The sequence below is a fragment of the Glossina fuscipes genome, unplaced genomic scaffold (assembly GCF_014805625.2).
Source record: "Glossina fuscipes isolate IAEA_lab_2018 unplaced genomic scaffold, Yale_Gfus_2 128, whole genome shotgun sequence".
Taxonomy (NCBI): domain Eukaryota; kingdom Metazoa; phylum Arthropoda; class Insecta; order Diptera; family Glossinidae; genus Glossina; species Glossina fuscipes.
In genome coordinates, this window is record NW_023998471.1 from 633,560 (window position 1) to 657,855 (window position 24,296).

At 33.9% G+C, this 24,296-nt stretch overlaps 3 protein-coding genes across 3 annotated transcripts in view; 1 reads left to right on the forward strand and 2 right to left on the reverse strand.

The window, feature by feature from the left end:
• Positions 1-214: 214 nt before the first annotated feature.
• Positions 215-10,332, reverse strand: LOC119640782 (protein O-mannosyl-transferase 2). The gene is made up of 13 exons (XM_038039006.1): positions 10,208-10,332; positions 8,819-8,902; positions 8,665-8,749; positions 6,653-6,757; positions 6,489-6,597; positions 6,047-6,321; positions 5,648-5,947; positions 5,371-5,571; positions 5,057-5,297; positions 4,832-4,980; positions 3,869-4,124; positions 3,645-3,791; positions 215-619 (listed from the first exon to the last, which is right to left on the reverse strand). The coding sequence occupies exons 1-13, from the start codon at positions 10,330-10,332 to the stop codon at positions 426-428; spliced, it is 2,271 nt and encodes a 756-aa protein (XP_037894934.1). The 3' UTR covers positions 215-425.
• Positions 10,333-16,265: 5,933 nt separating this feature from the next.
• On the reverse strand, positions 16,266-16,978 carry LOC119640872. The gene is made up of 2 exons (XM_038039152.1): positions 16,826-16,978; positions 16,266-16,742 (listed from the first exon to the last, which is right to left on the reverse strand). The coding sequence occupies exons 1-2, from the start codon at positions 16,973-16,975 to the stop codon at positions 16,332-16,334; spliced, it is 561 nt and encodes a 186-aa protein (XP_037895080.1). The 5' UTR covers positions 16,976-16,978; the 3' UTR covers positions 16,266-16,331.
• Positions 16,979-19,626: 2,648 nt separating this feature from the next.
• Positions 19,627-24,296, forward strand: part of LOC119640783 (coiled-coil domain-containing protein lobo) — a 93,074-nt gene continuing 88,404 nt past the window's right edge. The window contains exons 1-2 of the mRNA XM_038039007.1: positions 19,627-20,049; positions 20,115-20,243. Coding sequence (XP_037894935.1) covers positions 19,627-20,049; positions 20,115-20,243 — 552 coding nt within the window. The remainder of the gene's footprint in view (positions 20,050-20,114; positions 20,244-24,296) is intronic.

Consider the following 24,296-nt stretch of genomic DNA (forward strand, 5'->3'; position numbering starts at 1 on the left):
TGTGCGAATGTAAAGCGAAACATTGCACTTATGAGGACAGTTTTAAAAAAACAAAACAAAGACAGCAGCTGCTAAGATATTGTGAGACGTCTAATGATCAAGCATATTAATTAGAGGTAAGTGTAGTAATCTCTTATGTAAATATATTGAAATGAAAAAAAATTTTACTGTCTGCCCAGTTAAGCTAGGCAGGAACGCGGGTATTACTTCATTTCATTTACTACTTTATAAATTATAATCTCGTCTATGTAATGTTAATAGATTTTAAATATTTAAATAATTCCCACATCTTATTTCTCTAATATAAACACATTGCACGACTCTTTCCTTACGCGGCCTTTTGAATCCGGTTTTCTTTTTTCCTGGCAATTATGCTAGCTTCGAGAGCATGTTTTTCCTTTTTTTTTTTTTTTTGTATAAACTAATTAAAATTCCCACGAGGACAACCATCTAAGACCGTGCATAATTGAATTTGGCTCATTAGCTAGCGGACCATTCATTCCGTATGCAAGGGGTGAAAACAATGTAAAACTGTATACCAAAATCGATAAAAGAGTCCCGAGCAACGTATGCTGCAACCATCTTGGCAGCCGTCCAGTTAAATGATGAAACATAACGCCTGTAAAGGAAGTGTGAAAACAACAACAACATTATAATCATTAAATCTATATACGCACGCATATACATGCTATACAATAGATGTGTAAATGAAAATGTATGAATTTCTAATATGCGTTTGACATTCTAGAAAACAAATGAGCCGTGTTAACCGCCGCCACCAAAGCGTAATATCAATTTTATTAAATTAACAAAAAAAAAAAAAAAAAAATGAATAAATGAATAAAAAGACTAAAAGACAGCAGACCTTCTAGTCACACTTGCGTACGCACGTAGGTCATCGAAACCGATAGTAATTCTAACTAATTCTTTACTATTAGACTTCACTTTACTTATTACAGCTTTCCAACGCTAACAATGCACGCGTTCGATGAATTCTCCAAAAACTGTTAGCCCATTTGCTCCATTATCGTTTGACTTATTTTATGTGTTTAATCGGGATAATTGTTTGTTCACTTGACGTTTAGATTCAGGTTAGAAAGTAAGCGCATTAAATCGAATCGATTCCCATAATCAGTACGCTTACACGCGTATACTGAATACAATATTACATAAACCGAAGTAAATAGCAATAGATTGAGGTGGTAGTGTGTGACAAGTATGCAGCTTCATTAAGACTTTCTGACATGTAAGCCTCATAGCATTTGGTTCTTCTCGTCGCAATATAGATATAATAATATTTTAAAAAATTATTTTTTAGACACTAATGCTGACCTATTTCCCTTAATACTGGAATGAAATTTACGCCTTTCTTTCTTTGAAATATTTAATATTGCTAGAAAAGAAGGCCTCGAAATGAAAACAGATTAAAATTACTCTTCTCCAAACACTTTCATTAAGCAATAAGTTAAACGCATAATTTATACACTACTAAGTACTTGTGCAACACGATTTCTATCTCGCACTTCAAACTATTTGGTTACTGTTTTCAACAACGAGTTTTTACCGCCTTTCCGGAAAGACCTCCGCAAATCGCCAGAAAGAGATCTTTCGCATAAAAGTCGGTTAAAACTTCATGTGTGTGTAATCAGCTTCGAAAAAAGCGCTTGATTTAAACCAAAAAGCACTTATATACTGCATATTGACAGGTCTTTCCTTCTTGGCGGGTAAAAAAAAGCTATGAAAATAACTGATCAAATGCCTCGTGATAGGGAGATTGCTTTCATCTTTTTCTAAACGTCGACTCGCTGTAGTTCGAACATGCTGAAGTCATCGTTAAAAGAAACTTTGTCGTCTAAGTTTCCAACCATGTGCAACCTCAATTTACGCACAATGCTTGCAAAGACCAGAATTAACTTTACCTCAACCTCGATGAGTTAGGTTTTACATTTCAACCACTAGTTGCAAAGAATGCTAAATTCATATGGACATATGGATATCCAGAAGGATCTGGGGTAGCTAATCCATTCTTTATTGTACCACCTAATTTTGAATTTATTTAGGCATGTCTACATGCCTGGCTGTCCGGCTATCCGTCTATGTGAGTGCCTGTCTTGCCGTCTGTGTATTTGATATCTCTCCATAATGACTGTCAAGTCATAATTTAGAACTACTTGTATGAAATTTGGCTCACTGATATTTTTTGGTCCAAGGGCAAATGTTATTTGAAAATGAATTGTGGACCGGAACGTTTTTGCGATGATTCTCACTATTTTCAAAAAATTTACCATTTTTAATATTTCTCGGCAAATCCTCCTCATACGAGAAGTACAAGAAAAGCGAAGAAAAAACGTTGCAATATTTTCCGTTTTCAGATGAAAATTGGACTTCTTGGATTTCTTTAGCTCTCTTTCCTATACGCTGATTCCCATGAAAGGTAAGTCTTTGTATAGCATGCAGGTATACTTTTTCACATCACACGACGAAAGTAGATGAAGAAGTTTATTATTTTTGGGTTAAATGGTTTAGGGTAGTAAGGTAGTGTATATAGTATAGGTATTTAATTTCGGCTTCGGCAGAGTATGGCGTTCTTATTCATCTTGTATTCAGGTACATTTTTTTTACTTTCTAAATCCTACATCACTTGTGGTACAAGGGTATATTAACTAAGTGCGGCAAGCAACACCCAGGAAAACTTGAGATAGAGAGATCACACATATTTATTATGCCGAAACGATCTAGGCTTGTTCATTCGTCCGCCCACACCGCTTGTATTCCTGTGTACAACCTGATGAAATTTAGTCCATCGAGATGTTTCCATCCAAATACATTGAAAATGCTTGGCATCGGATTACGTTTTCGCCTACCTTATATTGAGAAGTTCTTATAGGAATAACTGTAGGCGCAAGAGTAAGGTATTTATTGGTAGGCCGTGCTCCGGTATGGTATCTTTACATGGTTTATGAAATTTTTAACTTGAAGTTCTAGTAAATGGAGTAGTTTAGTTTTGCGCTCGAACATTTAATCGTAATATATTATTATCATTTTTTATTGAATTAAGAATTAACTGCTTGTTTAGGGCTTTAGGACATTTTAAAATTTACTATATTAACTTTCTATATTCATGCTTACTCATTAGGATTAAGGTCTGTATTGGATGGAAAGCTATTTTCACTTTTATATAAAAGCGTATGTAGTTAGTATTTTGCGGATCTTAATATTATTAAATGAATTTTATTAAATTTTTTAACGGTAGCAAAAAAGAAGAAAAATAAAAAGAGACCGAACCGTAAACATAAATAACAATCCTGAGGCCATTTAAAATTGAAATTTTTTTATATAAATATTGGCGTTTTCCCGTCACCACATAAGTAGGCAGCAGGGTAATAAGAATAGCATGTAGTCATACTGCTCTAAATTAAATTCATATTATTGGCAATTTCCCTATGAATAAAATGGGGTTGAACAACATTGCCCCGTTCAAGCAAATATGCACGCTTTCGTATGCGTGAGGATAAATGTTATTATGCAAAATAAATTTAATGTAAATAAAATAAATTTTTTCAAGGAAATGCTTGTTTTGCTTGCAAATAAATAAATATATGTATGTGTATATGTATATACATTTTTTTTTGTCATAAAAATACCTGATAGCATTGAATTGAAAACCAATGCTGGAAAATAATGATGAAAATATAAAACACGACCCATCGCCCAAAAGGGTAAATAATGTATTAGCCAACCCAAGAAGAGCCATAGAGCTGGTTTCAAGGTATGTGCGTCGAAGAAATCAACTGAAAATTTCAAAAGGAGAGGAAAATGCCGGAACATTTTTGCAATCATTCAGCCTGATTGAATATTGATTTCTTACCTTCTTGTCTTGGATTAGCTCTTTGAGCCAAAGTTTTCATTAGTTCAGGTTCTTTAATCTTATCGGCTTCGGGTGTTTTCGACTCAGCCAGTTGCAATTGCAATTGTAAGTGTCTTCTTCCCGCTGCTCGACGTTGTTTAATAGCATTCATAAGAAACACTATTAGGAAGAGGAACAAGAATATCAAGTTGCTCCACCATATTATCGGATTCCCCAATAGATATATGCGATGGACACTGCCGGAGAAAAACTGTCCCTAGATTCGGAAATAATAAACAAAATGAGAGTTTTATAGAGGAGTCAAGTTGTTTATTAAATACCCTACACCACCTCATCAATTCGCACACTTCTTCAGCTAGCCTCTTCACAGAATATTGAATGGATTTAATTTTCACGGGAATACTTATTTGTGGAAGCCGTGAAAGACTAGGCCGCCGTAGTGAATAACTCGGCTAATTTCCACTCTGAAGGGCTAACAACTGCACTTTGTTGACATCTAAAGGCTTATTTGTATAGAAAAGAAATTTTAGATGAGAAATGGTTCCCTCAAGATACTGTGCCTCGCCTATTTTTGTCGGGAAATATTAAAAGTTACAAATTTCTTCCAACAACGGTTGTTTTCAAAATACGACGCTTTTTGGAGTAGTCATAAAATCCACTAAAATCAGGTAATCCATTTTCAAATGAATTCGTCCTTAGATTATACCTGCACGTTGCATATGCATATATATGTATATATATATGGACACACAGCAGAAAGATAGGCAGACAAGCAGACAGATAGATATTCGGGCAAACAGGCTTAAAACGATTCCAAATGTGATTTTAAAGCAATTATTATAATAAGATGAAGGTCTATGGCAAATGCCTTGGTAATATAGTGCGAACTTAATATACCTAGCGGTGTAGGGTACAAAAAGAATTTCCTTTGTAAACTATTTATAAAAGATTTCCTTATAATACCCGATAATTTATAGGCCATTGCCAAGGACGACTTGTAATTTCTCCCTCTTTCGGTTTCAGACCCGCATTACCCTGCAACATAACTGCATGAGATTCCAGAAAACGGGCCAGAAATCCCGGAGCATAAACACTAAAATTAACATTGGGTACTGTAAGTAAAAACAAAAGGGGAAAAAGAGGTCACATAATCTTTCATTGTCTAAGAAATCTCTCACTCCCACTTACGCTTTTTATATTTATTATCCTCAACATTCCAACAACCATTTTTATCGCGTAGATTCGGATTGCAAGACACTTCCTGCTGCTCGAAACCCCATTTGGGCAATTGTTTGCCGGTAGCAACTAACACACAATTTTGTAAATGATGAATTAAAGTAAATCTGGTCGTTACAGTCATAACGGTTTCATTAGCTTTCGCTCCCATCACTAATAGTCGCCAAACGTCATTAGCGTCGCCCTTGCCATCCTAGAACACACGCACACACAATTCACAATTTCTTATAAAAAACAATGCATTCTAAGCCACTGCTAATGAATACCTCTCCGTAACCGGTAACTTGTAAATACTTCCTCGTCATCGGAGCTAATTCGGGATGCGAGTGTAAGTTGCGTTTCGTTACCAAATGCTCTAAACGTATCAAATCTCCATTTCTCACAAAGCGTACTTCTTTTCCTGGCTCTTTGTTAAACGGTTTAATTAACCACTTGTTGTTATCATCCTTATGGGTATAAGTAGTAATCTATCAAGTGTGGACGAGAAAAAAAGAATTTTCCCGAAATAAAAAAAATAAATAAATAAAAATTTAAAAAAAAAACCTGTTGTTGTGTTGCGCCAAATCCTTTGGGATATAAATGGTGATGCGAGTGTAAATATCCTCCTCCTGTCTTATGATTTTTAATGGTTATCACCGCACCGTAAGCCACTTTACGTGGCATGCTTGCATTATACAACGAGTTGCCGATAAGACGCGATTGAAAAGCTGAGCTATAAAATCCATCACCATTACCGCTACGATTTAATGTAACCAAATGTATGTAGAAGAATAACATGTACAATATTATCGGCCAAATGATGAGAGTTAAAGCTCGACTTAGCAGTTGTTTAAAACAATCTGTCTGTCAGTATCAGGGAATATACGAATTTTTTTTTTTTTTTTTTTTGAAAAATATTTATATGTTCCTTATGCTACAAATACAGTTTAATATAATGCTTACAATTGGTTTTTGCAGATCACCCAAAATTAACCACAATTCATTGACGGTATGAAAGCCAACGAGAAAAACCACAAATAAACCAACAAATTTTACACTAATTGTAGCAGAGAGCATTGTGCCAGTGAAGATTAACCATAACCACCACTGATAGGTATACGAATGCGATTGTTTCGTTAATTTGGATACCTTGACCATGCCCCAAACGGCAGCCGTCATAAAAAATAATAAAATCGGATCCAATAAAATGTAACGATTCAAGGTAAGCATACCAACATCTACAAAAAAAAATTCGTGAAAATGATTATATTAACGAGTTGAAAAAAGTATTCAGCTTTTTTAAGTTCAAAAATTCATATGCAAGGCAATGCTGCCACATTAGGAACTATTTCGATTCGTAATGATTATTTGGTTCAATATTTTTTTTTATATATTTTGTATTTACCAAAAATGAGATAACTAGCTGCTACCATCGCTGCTTCCGTAGATCGCGTTAAATCGTAAACGGTATCGAACGCCATCGGCATTATTAAGGCGCCTAAAGTGGTACAAAACTAGAAAAGTACAAAATAAATATATTTTTCTTACGATTTACTTTTCATTACTTACATAACGCATACCTTCGTAACGAGTGCCATTGTACTTGTCCCCCGGTTTTTCAAACGGATAGGTACCATTATAACCCGTTAAGTAACCAGAAAAAGCGATTAGCATCTAATCAAGACAAAGAGAAGATCATGGTTAGAAAGCCCCTTAGTCGGCTTGAAGCTGATCTTAAAAAGTTAAAACCGCAGCAATCGCCTTTAGGATTATTTCCATAGTGATAAATAGATGCGTTATTTAGGAATACCTGCCATCGATCGTGCATCTTCAGCATCTTTTCCAAGATTCTTTTAACGTTTCAATTGCTGAGAACTTGTTTATAGAGGCGTGAGATTCATTTCTAACTATATATACATATATATTTTTATGTATATGTATAAGTTTCACTTTCCGACCTAAATTTTTGGCTGACAACGAGTTCTCAGCCTTTTTTTATAGTTTTTAGGAGAAGAAGGTTTTCTAATTAAAAAATTTCCCGTGCGTAACAACAACTGGATCCTTTCATACGATGGCACATAGCCCCATAAGTACGTAGAGAAATAATATAATGACGCTGCATATTACATAACAAAAGCTAAAGGCCAAACGATTAAAATGATTTTTCAACTCTTCCTGATGAAAGTTAAAAGGTAAGCAGAGTCAACGTTCAATTTACCTATGCTCTGCCAGCTTTGCCCGTGGGAAAGTACAATTTCCATGTAACGACTTTGCGGAATAGGGCGTTATATTGGGCGTGGTGGAAAAAGTGGACCGATCCGAACCATTTTCAATAGCGTTTGTTCTTGGGCGAAAGCACGTCACTGTACCAAATTTTATCTAAATATCTCAAAAACGAATTTACATGGGAAGACATCAGACGGACAGCCAGTCTTAGATCTGTTCAGATAATGATTCTGAATCGATGGGTATAATAAAAGATGGCTCCATCTTAAGCCCGTTTGCATGTTACCTACGACCGTATTTAGTTAATATACCCTGTAATAAAGATGGTGTAGGGTATAAAAGGAATATAAACAAACTAAATGGTACGCTCGCGAAAATGCTGAGTTGCATTTTCACTGAAAACACAACACCACACCAAGTGCCCCATATAGAAAGAGGGATGGAGTCAGCATCAAATAACCAAACTTGTAAATATGTTACCTTAAGAAAAATAGTGTATAAGCGGCGAAATTTGATAGATAAAAACAAGCCAATGTTCAGCCTTCGTGCCGAAATCCAAGTGTTCGAAAAAAAAAAAATAACAATGTACATCGAATTCTTTTAAAGATAGTTGCTCTCTTTGTCGAACTCGTTTTGGCATTGTAAAGAATGGCAGAGAGAGAGAATAATTGAAAATGAAACCGTGAGATTGTTTTCCGAGCACAATCCGCACGTAGATTAGGAAATTGTTTACGAAATCAAATTGGATTTTCACTAGACTGGCTTTTCTACCTTCTACCGAAGAATAGAGTCCTTCAGTTTTTAACACCAGGAATATCAGAAAGTTTTTCCAAGTCAACGTACGCTTCTGAACCGATTCAGCTGCCCGTAAATTCGTCTAAAGGCTTAACAATGGCTGACTTCTACTCTGCTATAAGAATGTTTGCGATCGAGAAAGTTTTAGTTTATTATGTGTAGGTAGTTAGTTGATAGCTACAAATCCTCTAAAATTATTTCCTTAATGTAATTTTCAAAGATTTATCTAGGGATAGATATTTACACAAACTGTTTAGAACTGAATTTAAAGTGCTTAGAAATAGATGTCAAAACCTTGCGAAACATGAATATCAAGGCAATTAACTGTAAAAGTCTGAATCGAATATGGATCGAGCTGACACGCCTATAATATGAAATTTTGATTTTATTCGCTCTAAGTAACGGACAGTAAATACCCGCCCTAAAACATAGCCAACATAATTTTTTCATTTATGGACACACGTACCTCCCTGTTACCATAACTGTTTATGGATATTGATTTACGATCTGACTTTCCATTCACTAAATAAAAATTTCGTTCACGTTCGATAAGTACTTACCTTGCCTAAGGGCGGATGTACATCAAAGAAGAACGTACGATTTATATACCAGCTGCCCATTTTACCGAAATGTGTTTCATCCCAACTTGAAGCAAAAAACAAGCATTTTTTTTACTTTTAATTAATTAACTAAGTATTCCGTTATAATATTTACCATACATGGTCCGGCTTCGTTACATTATAATAACGAGTGCAAGCGGTGAAAACCAACACGGCTGCAAATATTAATCTCCATTTCCTTAGAGTAGAACATTTTAAAAAAAATCATAGTTAGTGGGGACAAAGAGTTTTATTAGAAAAAAGTAAGAAAGTTAAATTCGGTTGGGACCGAATCTTTTATACCCATCACCGTTATCTTAAACAAGACAAAAAGACAAAAAAAGAACGCAATTTTCATGTCCTGCAATATGGAGTGGGCGCGGCTGATTTTTTCTATTTTCAAAGTAAAGGTTTTTGTCGTGTAGGCGTGTGGGTGTTGTAGGCGTGTCCTTTGAAAAGTTTAGGTCAATTCCAAGCTCCTTCGAAAATTTGTAGACGATATCTTCACTTTCGCTAAAGGGAGATTGTTTACCATAAACACTATTGTGTTTACTAAACACTAAAGACAGACGGACAGACGAACACTGACCAACAATTTGTATACTTTAGGGGGTTTTTGAAGCTTTGAAGCAGCGCATTATAAAGGTATTGAAAAGAAAATTAATGTTTGATACGCTGTAATATTGGGTGGGCGTGGTCAATCTTTTCCATTTTTGTCTACGAATATAACAACATCGACCGTGGAATATGCGCTCATATTTTTATACATTAATTTGCTGTAGTTTATGAGTAATGAGCAAAAAACCAATTTGTCATTCCTTTTAAAAACAGAGGTGTTCTTATCTTACGTGATGCTGTGGGCGTGTCCTTCAACCCATTTAACCCATTTTCAATAGCAATTTACCTACAAGGACTTTCAATGTTTCTGCTACATTTGAAGTCGACAGCTTCTTTTTTGCCGCCAGGAGAATGTTTAAAATGGACAGACGGACAGACGGTCGTAAGGACATGCAATTGATTTAGAATTTGGTGCTGATGAAGAATGTTTACAATACTGATGGTTCCCTCTGGGCGTTGCAAACGTTTTGATAAAATGAATATACCCTCATTCTCCCTCAGAAGGAAACGGTTTGAATCTTTTGTTATACCCTACCCTACTTGCGGTACAAAGGCGACGTTGCAGCACCCGAAAAGTGATTCTGAAGCTTATCTGTCTGTCTGCCTGTGTTTTTTCTTGTTGCAGGGCACACATTTTCAAATATTTTGATAAAGTTTGCTATACCAACATATTTTTGCCCATGGACGAGCGCTCTTGAAAATGATTCGGAGCGGATCACTTCCCACATGACATCTTATTTTGAAAATGATTAGCGGCATTAAATAAAATAGTGTATGGTATTCAAGGGTGACCCGTGTCTCCCTATGATGTTTTAACTTCTTTAAAAATTCTTTTGAATAAAATTTATATAGTTAAGACTCAAGCCTCAAGCTTACTGGCACTTACAGTTTTTCTGCACTATTCTCTTTATTAACTTTCGCTTGTTCGTTATTGCTATTATTATTATTAGTGTTATTAACGTTATTAGGCGACGCGAGATTTTCTTTCGAATTTGCTGAAGACGTTTCCATTTTTTATTTATATATATATTTTTTTTGCCCCTTTTGTTCTTCAATTATTTGATTTAATAGTAAATATAAATTTAAAAAAGTTCATGTCTCCACTAGGTCGACGTACAATTGTATACTGAAGTCTGCCACGATTGCATTTCTTATTTCAACTCTTCGCCACTCTTTTATTGCTAAAGCTGTAACCAGTTTTTCTTCTCTTGAACTTACCTTTAACTGTTGTTTAGTTGTGTTATGTTGAAGTCAGTAATCAAAACAAAAGACGCAAAGCATGCATTGAAACCGGTTCCATAGTTTGCAAAGAAAAGTTCTTTCTTAGTGTATTCAACGAGCGTTTAACAAAACGAATGGTAAGCCAACCAAATAATTCGAAAGTTATGGCGCTACGGTGCATAAAAATTAAGCAAAGCTAACAATAATGTTCTCTGAAATTGTTGCAGCAACGTTTCGGGTGTAGCCAAGCCTTGGGCACGAGCAGTGATAATTAATCATTCATTCATCGTAAGATACGTTAAAAGTGAATTGTGTTTGACTTTCGCATGAGTCTCTTCGTAGTGTTCGCATTTACGCAATATGTCGATCTTATAACGTATTTTTCGGTATATCAGAAACAATTTATATATGAAATTCGTAAAAACTTACGATATCACAGATTGAAGATCTGTTTACCCTTTAAGCGACTAACTGCCCAGCGAAGGAATAACAGAATACTTTTTTTCTTGGCTCATGGCACCATAATAAATCCAATTCGAAATAGAGACTTTTAACGGTAAACAGTACTTAATTAGTTTGCTCTTTTAATCTATAATATATTGTTAGTCCTTCCTTTCTGTTCCATTCTTTTTCCGATCTTAGAACATATCTTGCGCTACATAGTGTGCTTACTGGTATAAGACGCAAAGTCTTTTTCACTTTCGGACCAATCTCTTAATTGCCCCCACTAGCTTTCGTCCTCTCATTCGATATAAAGTCACCTTTGCCTGCCAATAATGCCATATATAACGTTTTGTTTATATTTCAACTTAATTTTTTTCGTACGATTTGACGGATTGTAATTGTATAGAGTGACAAGCACAAGAACTAAATACTCTACAATGGCCTACAGTTATTCCTTGAACGAGGGTTTAAAATAAGACCTTATATGAGAAGTGGTCGAAAAAGTGATCCGATCTGAAATATTTTTAATAGAGTTCGTGCTTGGAACTCGACACGTCGGTGTACCAAATTTCATTAAAATACCTCGAAAATTGCGAACTGTAGATTGAACACAACAAGGAAGACTGACGGACAGACAAGCTTAGGTTGATGCAAAAAGTGATTTGAAATCGGTCGGTGTAATAAAAAAGTATGTCTCTCTCACGTCTTTATAATAATATATTAGTTTGGGGAAAAAGAAATCCATTATTTTTATATGAATTTCAGGACTTTATTTAACATGCTTCGGATTGTCCGATTTGGGTCAAATATGCACCGTTTTGTTGTACGATTTGTTGCCATTTTAAAAGTAACTTCAAAATGCCTCTCCTGGTCTCTATTTGCAAAAAACTCTAGTAGTCGATTGTCACAATCCTCCCTAGATTCCAATTTTTTATCATTAAAGAAATTCTGCAATGCAAGAAAAAGATGATAATCGCTTGGTGCCAAGTCCGGACTGTATGGCGGATGCATTAAAACTTCCCAACCAAGCTCCTGAAGTTTCTGGCGAGTCACTGTAGATGTGTGTGGCCTAGCGTTGTCCTGGTGGAACACGACACCTCTCCTGTTGGCCAATTCTGGCCGTTTCTGGTCAATCACTATCTTCAAACGGTCCAGTTGTTGACAGTAGAGATCAGAATTTAGCGTTTGGCCATATGGAAGCAACTCATAGTAAATAATCCCCTTCCAGTTCCACCAAATGCATAGCAAAACCTTCCTGGCCGTTAGTCCTGGTTTGACCACCGTTTGAGGTGCTTCACCGCTCTTTGACCACGATCGTTTTCGCACAGGGTTATCGTATGTGATCCATTTCTCATCTCCAGTCACCATCCGTTTAAGAAATGGGTCTATCTTATTCCGTTCGGCCAAGGCTTCGCAGATGGAAATTCGATCCATCATGTTTTTTTCTGTTAATTGGTGTGGCACCCAAACATCGAGCTTATTTTTGAATCCAGCTTTGTGTAAATGGTTTAAAACTGTTTTATGGTCGATTTTTAGCTCCTGGGCGATGTTACGACTGCTAACATGCCGGTCAACTTCGATCATTTCTCCGATTTTATCGACATTTTCGACGACTGGCCTACCTGTGCGAGGTGCATCTTTAACATCAAAAATTCCTGAACGGAATCTACTTAACCAAAATTGCACATAATTGGCTGTTACAGTATCGGAATCATAAACACCATTCACAATATTAGCCGCCTGGCTTGCATTTTCGCCTTTGTCAAAGAAAAACTCTAAAATGTACCGAATTTTCTCTTTGTTCACTTCCATTTTTAACACGCTGTAACTCACAACTGAATGCACCAAACAAAAAACAGCAAAAGAATTTTTTTTACTGCGAAATGTCACCTTTCCAACGAGCATAAATATGAAACTGTTTAATCGATACTTTACGAGAAATCTATCAGTGCAGCCATCTACCGAAAAAATAATGGATTTCTTTTTCCCCAAAGTAATATATATTGTAATGCAGAAAACACATTTACATACATATTTATTCGATTGCTTTTCGCGCCAATGAAGTGTGATTTTTAAGATAGAATAGGTTTTTGTTTCCAATTCTGAAGGGGTCTATTTATAAACGGTTTATACTTACAAGGTTTCTTCTGATCTTGCCTTTTTGAATATAACGATTCAACTCTCTTGACTCGACTGACTTGACCTTGCGCAAATATTCCGATTATATATCTTTTTACATAAGCATGATGACGGTACTTAACTTCATTGTGATAGTCTTGTGTTAATCCCTTTACTAGCGACATGTTCTGGGAATTTTTGTCATTATATTCGCCAATCACCAGTCGCATCGACAAATGAAGCCTCATAAATGACTATTTAATTTTGTCATTTGCACAATTTTGTTTTTTTTATTTACACCACTTATGGTACAGGCTACATAAAGTTAGTGCGGCTGTAATTAACGCCCAGAAAGGCTTAAAGTGTAGCCAACTTTTGTTATATCGATCGATTAAGAAGGCACTCTGTCCGTCTGTCTCTCCGTCTGACATTTTTACATATTTTGATGAAATTTGATACACTAACGTGCTTTGACCCAAAGACGACCGCTGTTGAATTGTTTGGATTGAACCATTTCTTCAACCATTCCCCACACAACGCCCCATCGTGAAAAGTCATTACGTGATGACATGATTTCAATTTTCAAGATTTCTCGGCTCAGCAGTAGTATTTCGGCAATCTAAATTGGTATGAAAACTTTGGACCAGTTGTGACAATTTTTGAACCTCCTCTCATATAACGAAAATTAAAGTTCTTACGACAAAAAGGTATAATTATTAGTGCTTCATGATGGAAATTATATCATAATAGTAATTGAAGGAAAAAAAAAATAACCGTACCAAACTTGAATCATCTTGGCGCCTCTCTGATAAGGATTTTCACGAAAATTTACCCTTTGTCGAGCAGAGAAGTCCAAGTTTTAATATGTGGTGACGAAAATTGATCTGTATTAGTAATTTCATACAACAATAACAATAAATAATAGGGTATAAGGTTAGTGATGCTTGGCCTTGCCCGACTATAATGTGTTTGCCCGCTTTTAATAATTTACGATGAAAAGTAATTCAGGGGATTTGGATAACATAGGTCTATTTTTTTGGACCCTAACGTATATAGGCACTATCATGAAACTCAAATCTTTATATGGAGAGAAATTTACAGAAAATTACAAAACGAGTGAGCAACTTAACTAGGCGCAGAGGTATACGGTATGTGATGGACGGCGTTTCCTGATTATTGTGTCCTTACCCGTTTAGAGAATCGGCTAGTTTCTATGTAGACTCATTTTATTGAATGTGAAATTTTCCTAAAACCCCCAAATATTGCTTTTCTCTAAAGGAAGCGTAGAGGCCGCAACCATTATTTCACTGCATTTATCGGCAGCAAGCAAAAAGTTAAATCGATTCCGTGAATTATCCTAAGCAGGAGCACGTATATATCACTAGGTATAAAAATTATTGATACGGTAAACCCCTAATACGAAAGTTGATATAGATTAACTAAATTTTTGCGATAAAGTTTTTAAATGCTTGACGTTGAATTATCTAATTTTTATTTACATCTGTATTATATTCGCACAAGTAGACAACCGATCCAGCAGATCCTCGTAGAATATTAAAGCGGCTCCGCAAAGTCCTCAAAGTTGGCAATCAATTACGATAAATTGTTTTTAACAAGAAGACACACTTGTAGTAAATAATTTTTCTAACATCTCCTGGTTTTTCCTCTATCCTCCTTTGTTCCTATTGTTGCAATTTCGAATCAACGATTTTCTTCTCAAATTCTTCCTTTTTTGTTAGGCAGATGCAATTAATTAAACTGAACAAAAATCGAAATTCATTCTAAATTATTACTTCTCCCTTAGCCAATTACCAAAATTGAACGATCGCCTCCAATTATGAAAGATTTCAAAAGTACGCATTTTTCTCTTTCGTGCATTCTTCAGCACCTTTACCTCAAACACACATTCATTGTAGATGTTCTATAAATGTTTAGATTTTTTTTTTTTAGTCAGAACTAAATTTTAAAATGATTTTCTTATGTCCGTCCACGTGCCGTACTCAAAAAGATGAAGCTCTGGCTGGGGAAAAATTCAAATATATACACAATTAAAATTTGTGTGTGAAGAAATAAAAATTATCTTTGAGATTTAGTATTAATCATCCAAGAAATGTCTTATGCAAATTGAAAAAATTTGCAAACGTTTGCATATAGATATCAGCAAAGTTATCAAGAGTTAACGAGGTAGAGGAAATATCTATACGCAATTTAACTTAAATATTCATTAACGTTCGCTTAAAAGACGAAAAAAGGCTTAAAGGCCAAACTCTTCAAACCACCATTCGTTGCAAAAGCAGGAATGTATGTGACACGTAAAAGAACCTTTTCACCATTTGTTGTACCACGTCAATTCAGAATTTCGAAGCTTATCTGTCCGTCTTATTTTCTTAAGTTCAACCTGCAGATGGCAATTTTTGAGATATTTTAATGAAATTTATGGTTCGAATCCGAGCACTTTTTCGATCACTGCGCTTATAATACTGTTACGAAAATCCTAAATCCAGTTAATGTCAGCTAAGTAATTTTCCCTAATAATAAATTCCCCAAAAAAGGAAAAACCAAATGAGAATTCGCAGGCGCCTCATGCAGCTGCAGGATGATGAAAACAATTAGCGGAAAAGCAGACAGGTAAAAGCTAAGTCCACATTCGCAGGCGTGTCATGCAGTTGGAGGCCGATGAAAACGATTAGAGGAAAAGCAGGCTGGAATTAGAAACAAAACCATAAATTTAGATATTGTAACATGCTTGTAAAAATGTATATAAATAGAATATTTTTGGAAGGGAGAGCTAGTTCGGCAAGAACGTAGAAGTTGAGAGTACGGCCAAAATAAATTGTGCATAATCCTATATTTAAGGAACATAATCGTAAAAAAATGATCCTACTGTTAAGGAATATAATTGTGAATCAAAGAACTTTGAAGTTTATTTCTCTTGAATAAAATATCCGCGATTTAGTGATACGGACTGTATCTTATAAAAGCGAATTTCATAAAAGATACCTTATTTCGGAAAACCGTTTTATCAGTAACCGTGTTAAGTGGGGTGGGCTGTAGCTCACTTTAGCGCTTGTATTTGTTTTACTAAATTATCATTTTAAAGAAAAATAAAATATTTCGCATAAATTCACAGTACATTTAGACAAACATATTTAATTTTTTTATTCTTGCAAAGCACAAATAAAAACTTAAAATAAGAACAATAATAAAAACAGAAAGGAAATTTGATATTATCTAATACCCATTTCACGCTCAAATTGTTCAGCCTTTAGTGTGCCATCAATACTTTCGCAATTCTTATTAAATACACTGTAAGCACTTATTTCATCCGGTTTCTTCGGACCCGTACGTGTGTTGCAATATATACCTACTAAAATCGATAACATCAGATACACTGTACCAAATTGTAATTCAATGGCGATAAAATATAAAGTAATCCAGAATAGAAGGTACAGCGACCATAGAGTGTATTTTAGGAAACGATTCTCATTATTGTACTCGTACAAATGCAAGTTACCCAAGTCGTCTTCTGACCCTGCAAAACTTAAAGAATCGTTATCGCAGTCTTTTAAGCCTTTTAAGCATTCAACAGCATCAGTTTCATCATATGTTGCGGATTCAATTTCTTTATCCAACTGATCCTAGAAGAACGCAATCAAAGGATTAACATTAAAATAAAATAGATTTTTAAAATGTGTGCACACAGATGAGGTGGAATTTCAACCTGTTGAATTGTTACAACTGCTTGGCCAGTTCTATCTTTTGCCCCAATCATAAGTAATAAACGCCTACAACCTTCTTTAAAATTTTGCAATTTTTCTTCACGTCTTCTTCTTAAACGATATTCTGTTAATTTATTTTCAATGTTTTCCATTTAATTTGGGAATTTTATAACCAATTTATTTTATATTATTTATATTATAATATTATTATGAACTTTTTTAGATTATTTTTCATATTTTTTGTAAACAGAAACATATAAATCAGCGAGGTAAAGTTGCCAGCACTATATTTCGTCTTAGAGCATGAGGATTTTTTTTAATTCGCAAAAGTGAACGTAACTATCTAACACTTTAATTATTATATTTTCAAGTTAGCAAATCTTTCAACCGCCCTTTAAAGCGACAATTTTTATAATAGTTTATGTTAAAAATGTTTTAGCTGAACGAAACAAATTAATTTTTGTTCTCTAGATTATTTAGACGTGAGCGCTGAAAAGTGTTGCCAATAAACATAAAAGTATATTGAAATTTTTATAATGAGAAAAAAAGTAACTTCAAGTGTCGCCCCATTAATAACACTGAAACAGATTATTTCTCCTACAATCAGTCAGTTGTGCATGACTATATGCGTCATTATCCGACTATGCCTCCTTGTCAGATTTCCTCACAAAATTTTATAATTTTGAATGTGTATTTTCCAAAGTAAGGCGTTTTACAAAACATTTTTGTCATTTTGTCAAGTCGTCTCATTACAACATAATTTCATAACACACATACTTTGTATTTCACAAATACATATATGAATATGTCGCTAAAAAAGTCGATAGATACAACATTTGCAATATTATAAAAGTAAAAAATAAAAAAAATGAATTTGTATATATAAAACATCGAAAACTTGTCCCTACGCCTAAAATACGCTTATCTTTGATTTTTATTTTTCCGATTAGAGTAACCTAAATGGCGGACCAAGCATTTGGAATTTTTCTACAGTAAGATCCTTAATGTAAAGTCCAGTAAGTGGTCTCCATGTGCGGTGGGTTTGTGCTCGTCCCTTCTCCCATCATTTCGTTCTAAATGCATTCAATAGATAAAGATTGAAAATATTCCGAAAAGTTCGTTTTGACGTTAAAATTTGTATAGTTCTTTATTGCAAAAATGTTGACAAATGCAAGTCAATTAGAAATGTTTAAAAGAATAATAATGAACAACACCATTAAATAATTATTGTGGGCGTGGCGCGTTTAATAATACTGAAAGGAATTTTACTCACTACTAAAATTTTATTGAAACGAGAAGTAATAGCACCCATCATCGGAAAACAAAAAAGTTCAGATTAATAACGTAACGTAGCTGAACTAAATGGAACTATAATGTCTCACACTTTAACAGAAATCATATCTTAATTTCTGCCAAGTTATCGATGGTCAACAATTTCTAGTTCTGCTGAATTTAATTCAATCATTAAAATGAAATTTCCGAAAATTTAAAAAAAAAAGAATCCATCAAAGTACATCCTACTTACACTCCCTTGCCGAGTGCTAAGGAAATGCCGGAACTGCTTGTTAAGTATATTACTGATATACAATGGGCAGTGTCCGGAATTTGAAAATTTTCCTCGCGATTTCGCCCACTAACACAAATAACACATATCGACATTTAATAATGTCACAGTCTTCAAATAAAAAAAAAAGTTGTTAGCTGGTATCATTGCGACAAAAAAGTATAGCTTACGACAAAATAGTATAGCTTACGACAAAAAAGTATAGCTTACAACAAAAATAGTATAGCTTACGACAAAAAAGTATAGCTTACAACAAAAACAGTATAGCTTACGACAAAAAAGTATAGCTTGCAACAAAATAGTATAGTATATATATATAGTATACTTTTGGCCACTCTATTAGCTTTTCATTGGCACAGTTAGTTCTTCTGGCAAGTGCACGCATTTCGTTGTATTTCCGCATTATTGTATGCAACATTTGCTTAATTATGGTAGAAAATTGCGAAATAGTTGTAAAAAAAGTGGTTGCAAATGAAAGTTAGATGAGTTCTCTGTTAATAAATATAAATTATATATAATTTTGTTGAAATGGTTTAATAAAGTCGGGAAATAAAAATGTAAAAAAATTGAAGTAAGGTTTTGAACATGTTTGTTCATATCGAACTTGAAAGTATTGCCACATATAAAAATTTTAAATACATAATATCATATAGAGAAAGTGAGTTTCAACGAATAGAAATTAACAGAAACAAAAAGCTAGACTTAAAACGGTATTAATTTTTCTGTTTGTTTGTCATCTATGTAGAGCCTGTTCGTGTGTCCGTTAAGTAATTTAATAAACGTTAATTTAGCATAGTGGGTTGATGTTATTGTTAAAAAATAATCATTTAAGTGTTTGAAAGGACAAGTGGAAAATAAAAACCGGTTTAATTCATGCTAACCACATTTTCCTACACTTGAAACGCCATCTACATCCGAAAAGCGTCAATATCTTTCATATGTTCATTCTCATTCTCGGCTTAGCTTTATGAAGAAAAGTTACTATTTTCCGTAGTTTGCCACTGCCAACTTTTGAAAACTCATTGTGACTTTTTTATATACGCTTGGACAAAAACCGAGAGATATTTTGGACACAAATCCGACAAATTATAAGTGAATTTCTTTCGTTTTCAGCCTCAATTCTGGCAACGTTGTAACCATGACGATTGTGTAGTTTATTTTTTATGCTAAGAAATTACGTTCTGTTTGACTCGTGGAAAAAAGATTACATATATTCGCGTTTAATTACAAATAAGCACTATGCCACCGAAGGAAGAGAGAAAAAAAAAATTCCAACCTTTTGTTTCTACCATCGATCCAAACAAACATGCAGACGCCCTCAAAGAGATTGAAATACGGCACGCCGAAGATGCTCGCATGGCTGAGTTAGCAGCTGAAGAAGCTTTAGAAGAAGAATGCGAAGAGGAAGAAGATGAAGAATACTTTGAAGAATTATTAGGGAACGAAGATTCCACAATTGTTGGCCGCATCGATTTGGCATTTCCTGAAACAATAGACGAATTTGCTGATTCCGAATTATGTTATCCGCCTTCTTATTACACTCTTTCGCCAAAGGAACGATTGCTCCTATTATACGCAGAAAATTTTCGCCATCAATTTATTATAAATAATCCAAATCGCAGACCCCTGGTTTTGGCTTTACCGAACGAGTGTAAAGTTCAAGTAAACTTTTATAAGATTTTCCACTTATCTGTTCAATCTAAGATTTTGTAATTTGAAATTTGCAGAAGTTTGTTTCTACGACAATAAGGCCGACGGCTTTTTTACATGTGCCCCTCATTCGCAATGCTGAAGAATGTGCGAAATTTGTAGCCGATTTTATTATTTACGAACCTCTTGAAGACATGATGTCATTCGTAAGTAACACTTAAATTTAATACCAAAGTATCAGCCGTTTTTTTTAATATTCAATTTGCTATGAACTAAGTGAAACACTTTAAAGGAAAGCGCCATCTGAAATATTTTTGCATTTACAACGAGTTCGCTTATCTATTATAAAAATGTTCTCATGATTTTGTGAACGCTATTATTATACTGATAAGAATTCTTGAAGTTATTTTGAAATGATGCCTTGGGCTGGCTATAGAATCTGGCTTCTGAAATTGACAGTACATGTGAAAAAGAAAAACAGAAAGTTTCTAAATATATTTATTAAACGTAAGGTATAGTTTAGTAAGCCTGTCGCTTAAGTAGAAGAAAATTTTAATTTCGCTTCTTTTTTTTTCTAATTTAAACGTCTATGAACATATTAAAAAGGTTTAGTTGCTGTAGCTAAGGTTATATGCGTTCGTATTGCAATCATGGAAAACGTCGGTGGATTTTACCCTTGATTTAATTGCCTATTAGACAGAGAACTGACAGAGCACACTGATTAGCAATGAATGATCGACTAGAGCAAGCATCTGTAGATTAACATCTTCTCAACCAACTGCGACAATTTATTATGCCTTCTCACTTACGATATTCCCTCTGCTCACTCTATATAAATTTGTATATTCGTTATAGATTTTCGAAAACCTAATAATTGAGAAATGCAAATATATGGCTGACCGATGTAAGCCTAACAGATTTCCATGAAACCTTTTAATCAATAACGGGCATATGATACATTCACTATAATTAATGATCGCCTTGGTATCATTAGTAAATTTCAGTGGGATCCTTTAAGTTTCCTTGATGTTTATTGTCTGTAATTCGAACTCTCAAGGTAACAAAACTTAAAGAGCTCTATATTTACTTATTTATTACGATAAGGCAATTTAAAAAGTCATGACATGATAAGGTTGACTATTTAATGCCATAAACTACTTAGTCTTTTTATAATATGCTAATTTGTCGTAAACATAGTCTGATCTAATCTAGTCAGTCCATCATACGTGTGTGCTGTAAATTTTCTTTGAATGTATCAAAAATTGTGATAACTTGTATACAAAAGTACATTGACACCAAAGTAAGCGGACAGATGGACTGACAATCGTAAAAATAACTTTTAACATAACCAACTATGGGCATATGTTCGGTCATTTTGGATGGATGAGGCATAACTATATGTGGTTTCTTTTTCTATTTCTCTCGCTAGAAGAAATAAGCATAGTGCGTTTTCGGGTTCCTAAAAATTTGCTTTTTATGAAAGAGCTCCAGAGAATTTATCATCGAAAGCTATACTTACTTTCACTCCTCCGTCTGCTTAGGGAAATAAATCTTAACAAAATTCATTTTTACTTTTTGTTATAATTAAAATTTTTATTTGTTCTTGTTAGAGTTTTGCTGCGTCTTTTTTTTTTTTTTTTTTTTCTTTTTTCTTATGATGTATTTAAATTAAAAATTTCTACAAGAGTATATATATCTATTAAAAAAAAAAAAAAAAGGCTAAGAAAGGAAAAACAAGAATTAATAGATATTTTCATATGTTATGTTTTGGTATATAAAAACGAAAGAAATCATCTATTGATTTATGATTGGAGAATTTGCTCTTAATATATATGTATGTGTATGTAAAAGAGTAAACACACATCATATATGTCGATATCGCTTAAAATCGTTATATATTTGAAAGTTTATTTGTTTAAATGCAAGAGGTTACAACTACATGTACATTTAAACGATATTGTGAGTGAGAAGAACAATCGCGCAAACACAAAAAGAAAATTATTTATATTAATTGCATACATAATTTATGTTATAACCAGCACCGAGGAGAACAATACTATAGTATATATATAGTATATATAGTAGATATATATATATACGCGTTTTAAAGAGCTCGCAAAGTATTTATATTTTTGATTAGCGTAAGATATTTGTTGTTGTTAGTGGAAGGACTACATTACTGTTAATCTGCAAGAAAAAACTCCTAATTTAGACTGCAATCACCACGCACGTACTTTACATCAGATATGGCTTTCTTCGCGATAGGTGGTCTTAAACGGTATTTCATTAATATTTGTTTACAATTCCTTTTACGCAGCCTACTGATATCTTGTAACAATTTGCCCAAAAAGAAAATTTTGAAACAGAATTTCCAAACAATAATTGATATAGTTGCCCGAAGGAATTCACTAACTAAATAGAAACAAACAAACGTTCATAAAGGAGCGAAGGGAGGTTTTTAAAAATTTTGCTGTTTCTGCGATTGGGTGGAACTCAAGTTTAATTTTTGACCAGGAGAAAATAATAATTTCGCTAATAAGTATTGTTTAAATGAATATGACGCCAATCCTCGCACCTTTCACTTGAGCAGATCATTTTGAAGACGCTGTAAACAATTCGAATGGATCTGGAGTCGCTTTGAATGCTCTTCAACAAAATTGCATTTATAATTTTGAATATCCTTATATACTATTATTATATACTATTTTAATTGGAAAATCGATTCTTTTGATCTCATAAAAGAAGACTTTTCCACGGTTACTATTATTTTCTATATCATTCTTTACTATTAGGTAGTTTGGAAATTTTTTGCGCTCCTTCCCGACACCACACTGAAATAACTTTTCCCACTGTGCTGGACAGATAATTAAGGTAAAGGTTTTGTATAAATATGTAGAGCAGGCTTGTGTTTATTTTGTAAAAACCTTTCAAAGTGGGCGGTTGTTTTACCATAGTGAGCCAAAACTGAAGTTCATATCACAAAAAGGTATAATTTTCAATGCTTTATGATGAAAATCAGATCACAATAGTAATTTAAGATCAAGAAAAATGAACTGAACGAAATTTTGACCATGTCGGTCTATTTTTTGTAGCCTAGCCTGTATAAAGATTTTAATGAAAATTGAGTCTTTATTGAGTAGAAAGATCTAAATTTTAATATGTTACGATGAAAATTAACCCATAACAGCAATTTGAAATAAAAATTAATTCTACCAAATTTTTTTGGACCGCGTATGCGTATTCTTGTATCCTAACCTGCTTAAGGATTTTCACGAAAATTTTTGTTTTTGAAGGCAAGTCTTATGTCGTTAGGACGAGTAGCAATTTGATATAAACATTAATTGTGTTCAATTTTGAACCTATCTTGCCTCAACTTTTGAAACTTGGGCACAACCATTCTTACGGTAAGTAAACGTTTATTTGCAAAGGGGTGTAATTTTTAATATTCACTTTCATAATGCTAAAATCGTATAAAAACAGGTTGTAATTTTTGCGTTCTACGACAAAAATACAAAATTTTGTTAGACAATGTGGTGTACGGCATTTAATAGTCGGCCAAATCCTGTTTTCACTTGTTTTGAAAAGGGGAATTTTTTGCTTTTTTTGTACGGAATAAAAGATGGAGTACATATATGTCGGTGTCGTTATCTGCAACGAACTTGAACATGGGCCATCATCTATTGAGAGTAACGAAACAAAATTCTTTCTTGATGCAATATATTTCTGATAGCGGATGCGATCGATTGAAGATCAGCTCCACAGTCAACAAACAATAGCATTTTTTTTTTTTTTTTTTGGGTAGTTCTTTATGAATTGGGTCTCGAAAAAACTTTTCTTCGTTTTCCATCTAAACATGAAAAAACATGAAAAAACCGATAGTTTAACGAAAAAAAAAAAACAAAAAAATTCAAGCCTGGCAAAGTAGAAGACTATATATTAACTAAGGAGAAAGTTGAAAAAAAATTGAAGTAAAAAAAGAAAAAACAAATCTATTTGCGATCTTAACTAAAATCAAATCCATTTGCTCGTTTTAACTGTAATTTCAATTCTAATGCCTTACCAAGTAATCAGTTAGTTATTCTATTAGAAAATAATCAGTTAGTTAGTTAGAGAGCGTAAAGCGTAGTGAAGTAAAAAGTTCATCTCTATTCTCCGAGTTATTCTTATAATTAACTATTTATGGTTATGTATATTAAATTGTAGGTGCACACATCTCTCTCTCTCTCTCTCTCTCTCTCTCTCTCTCTCTCTCTCTCTCT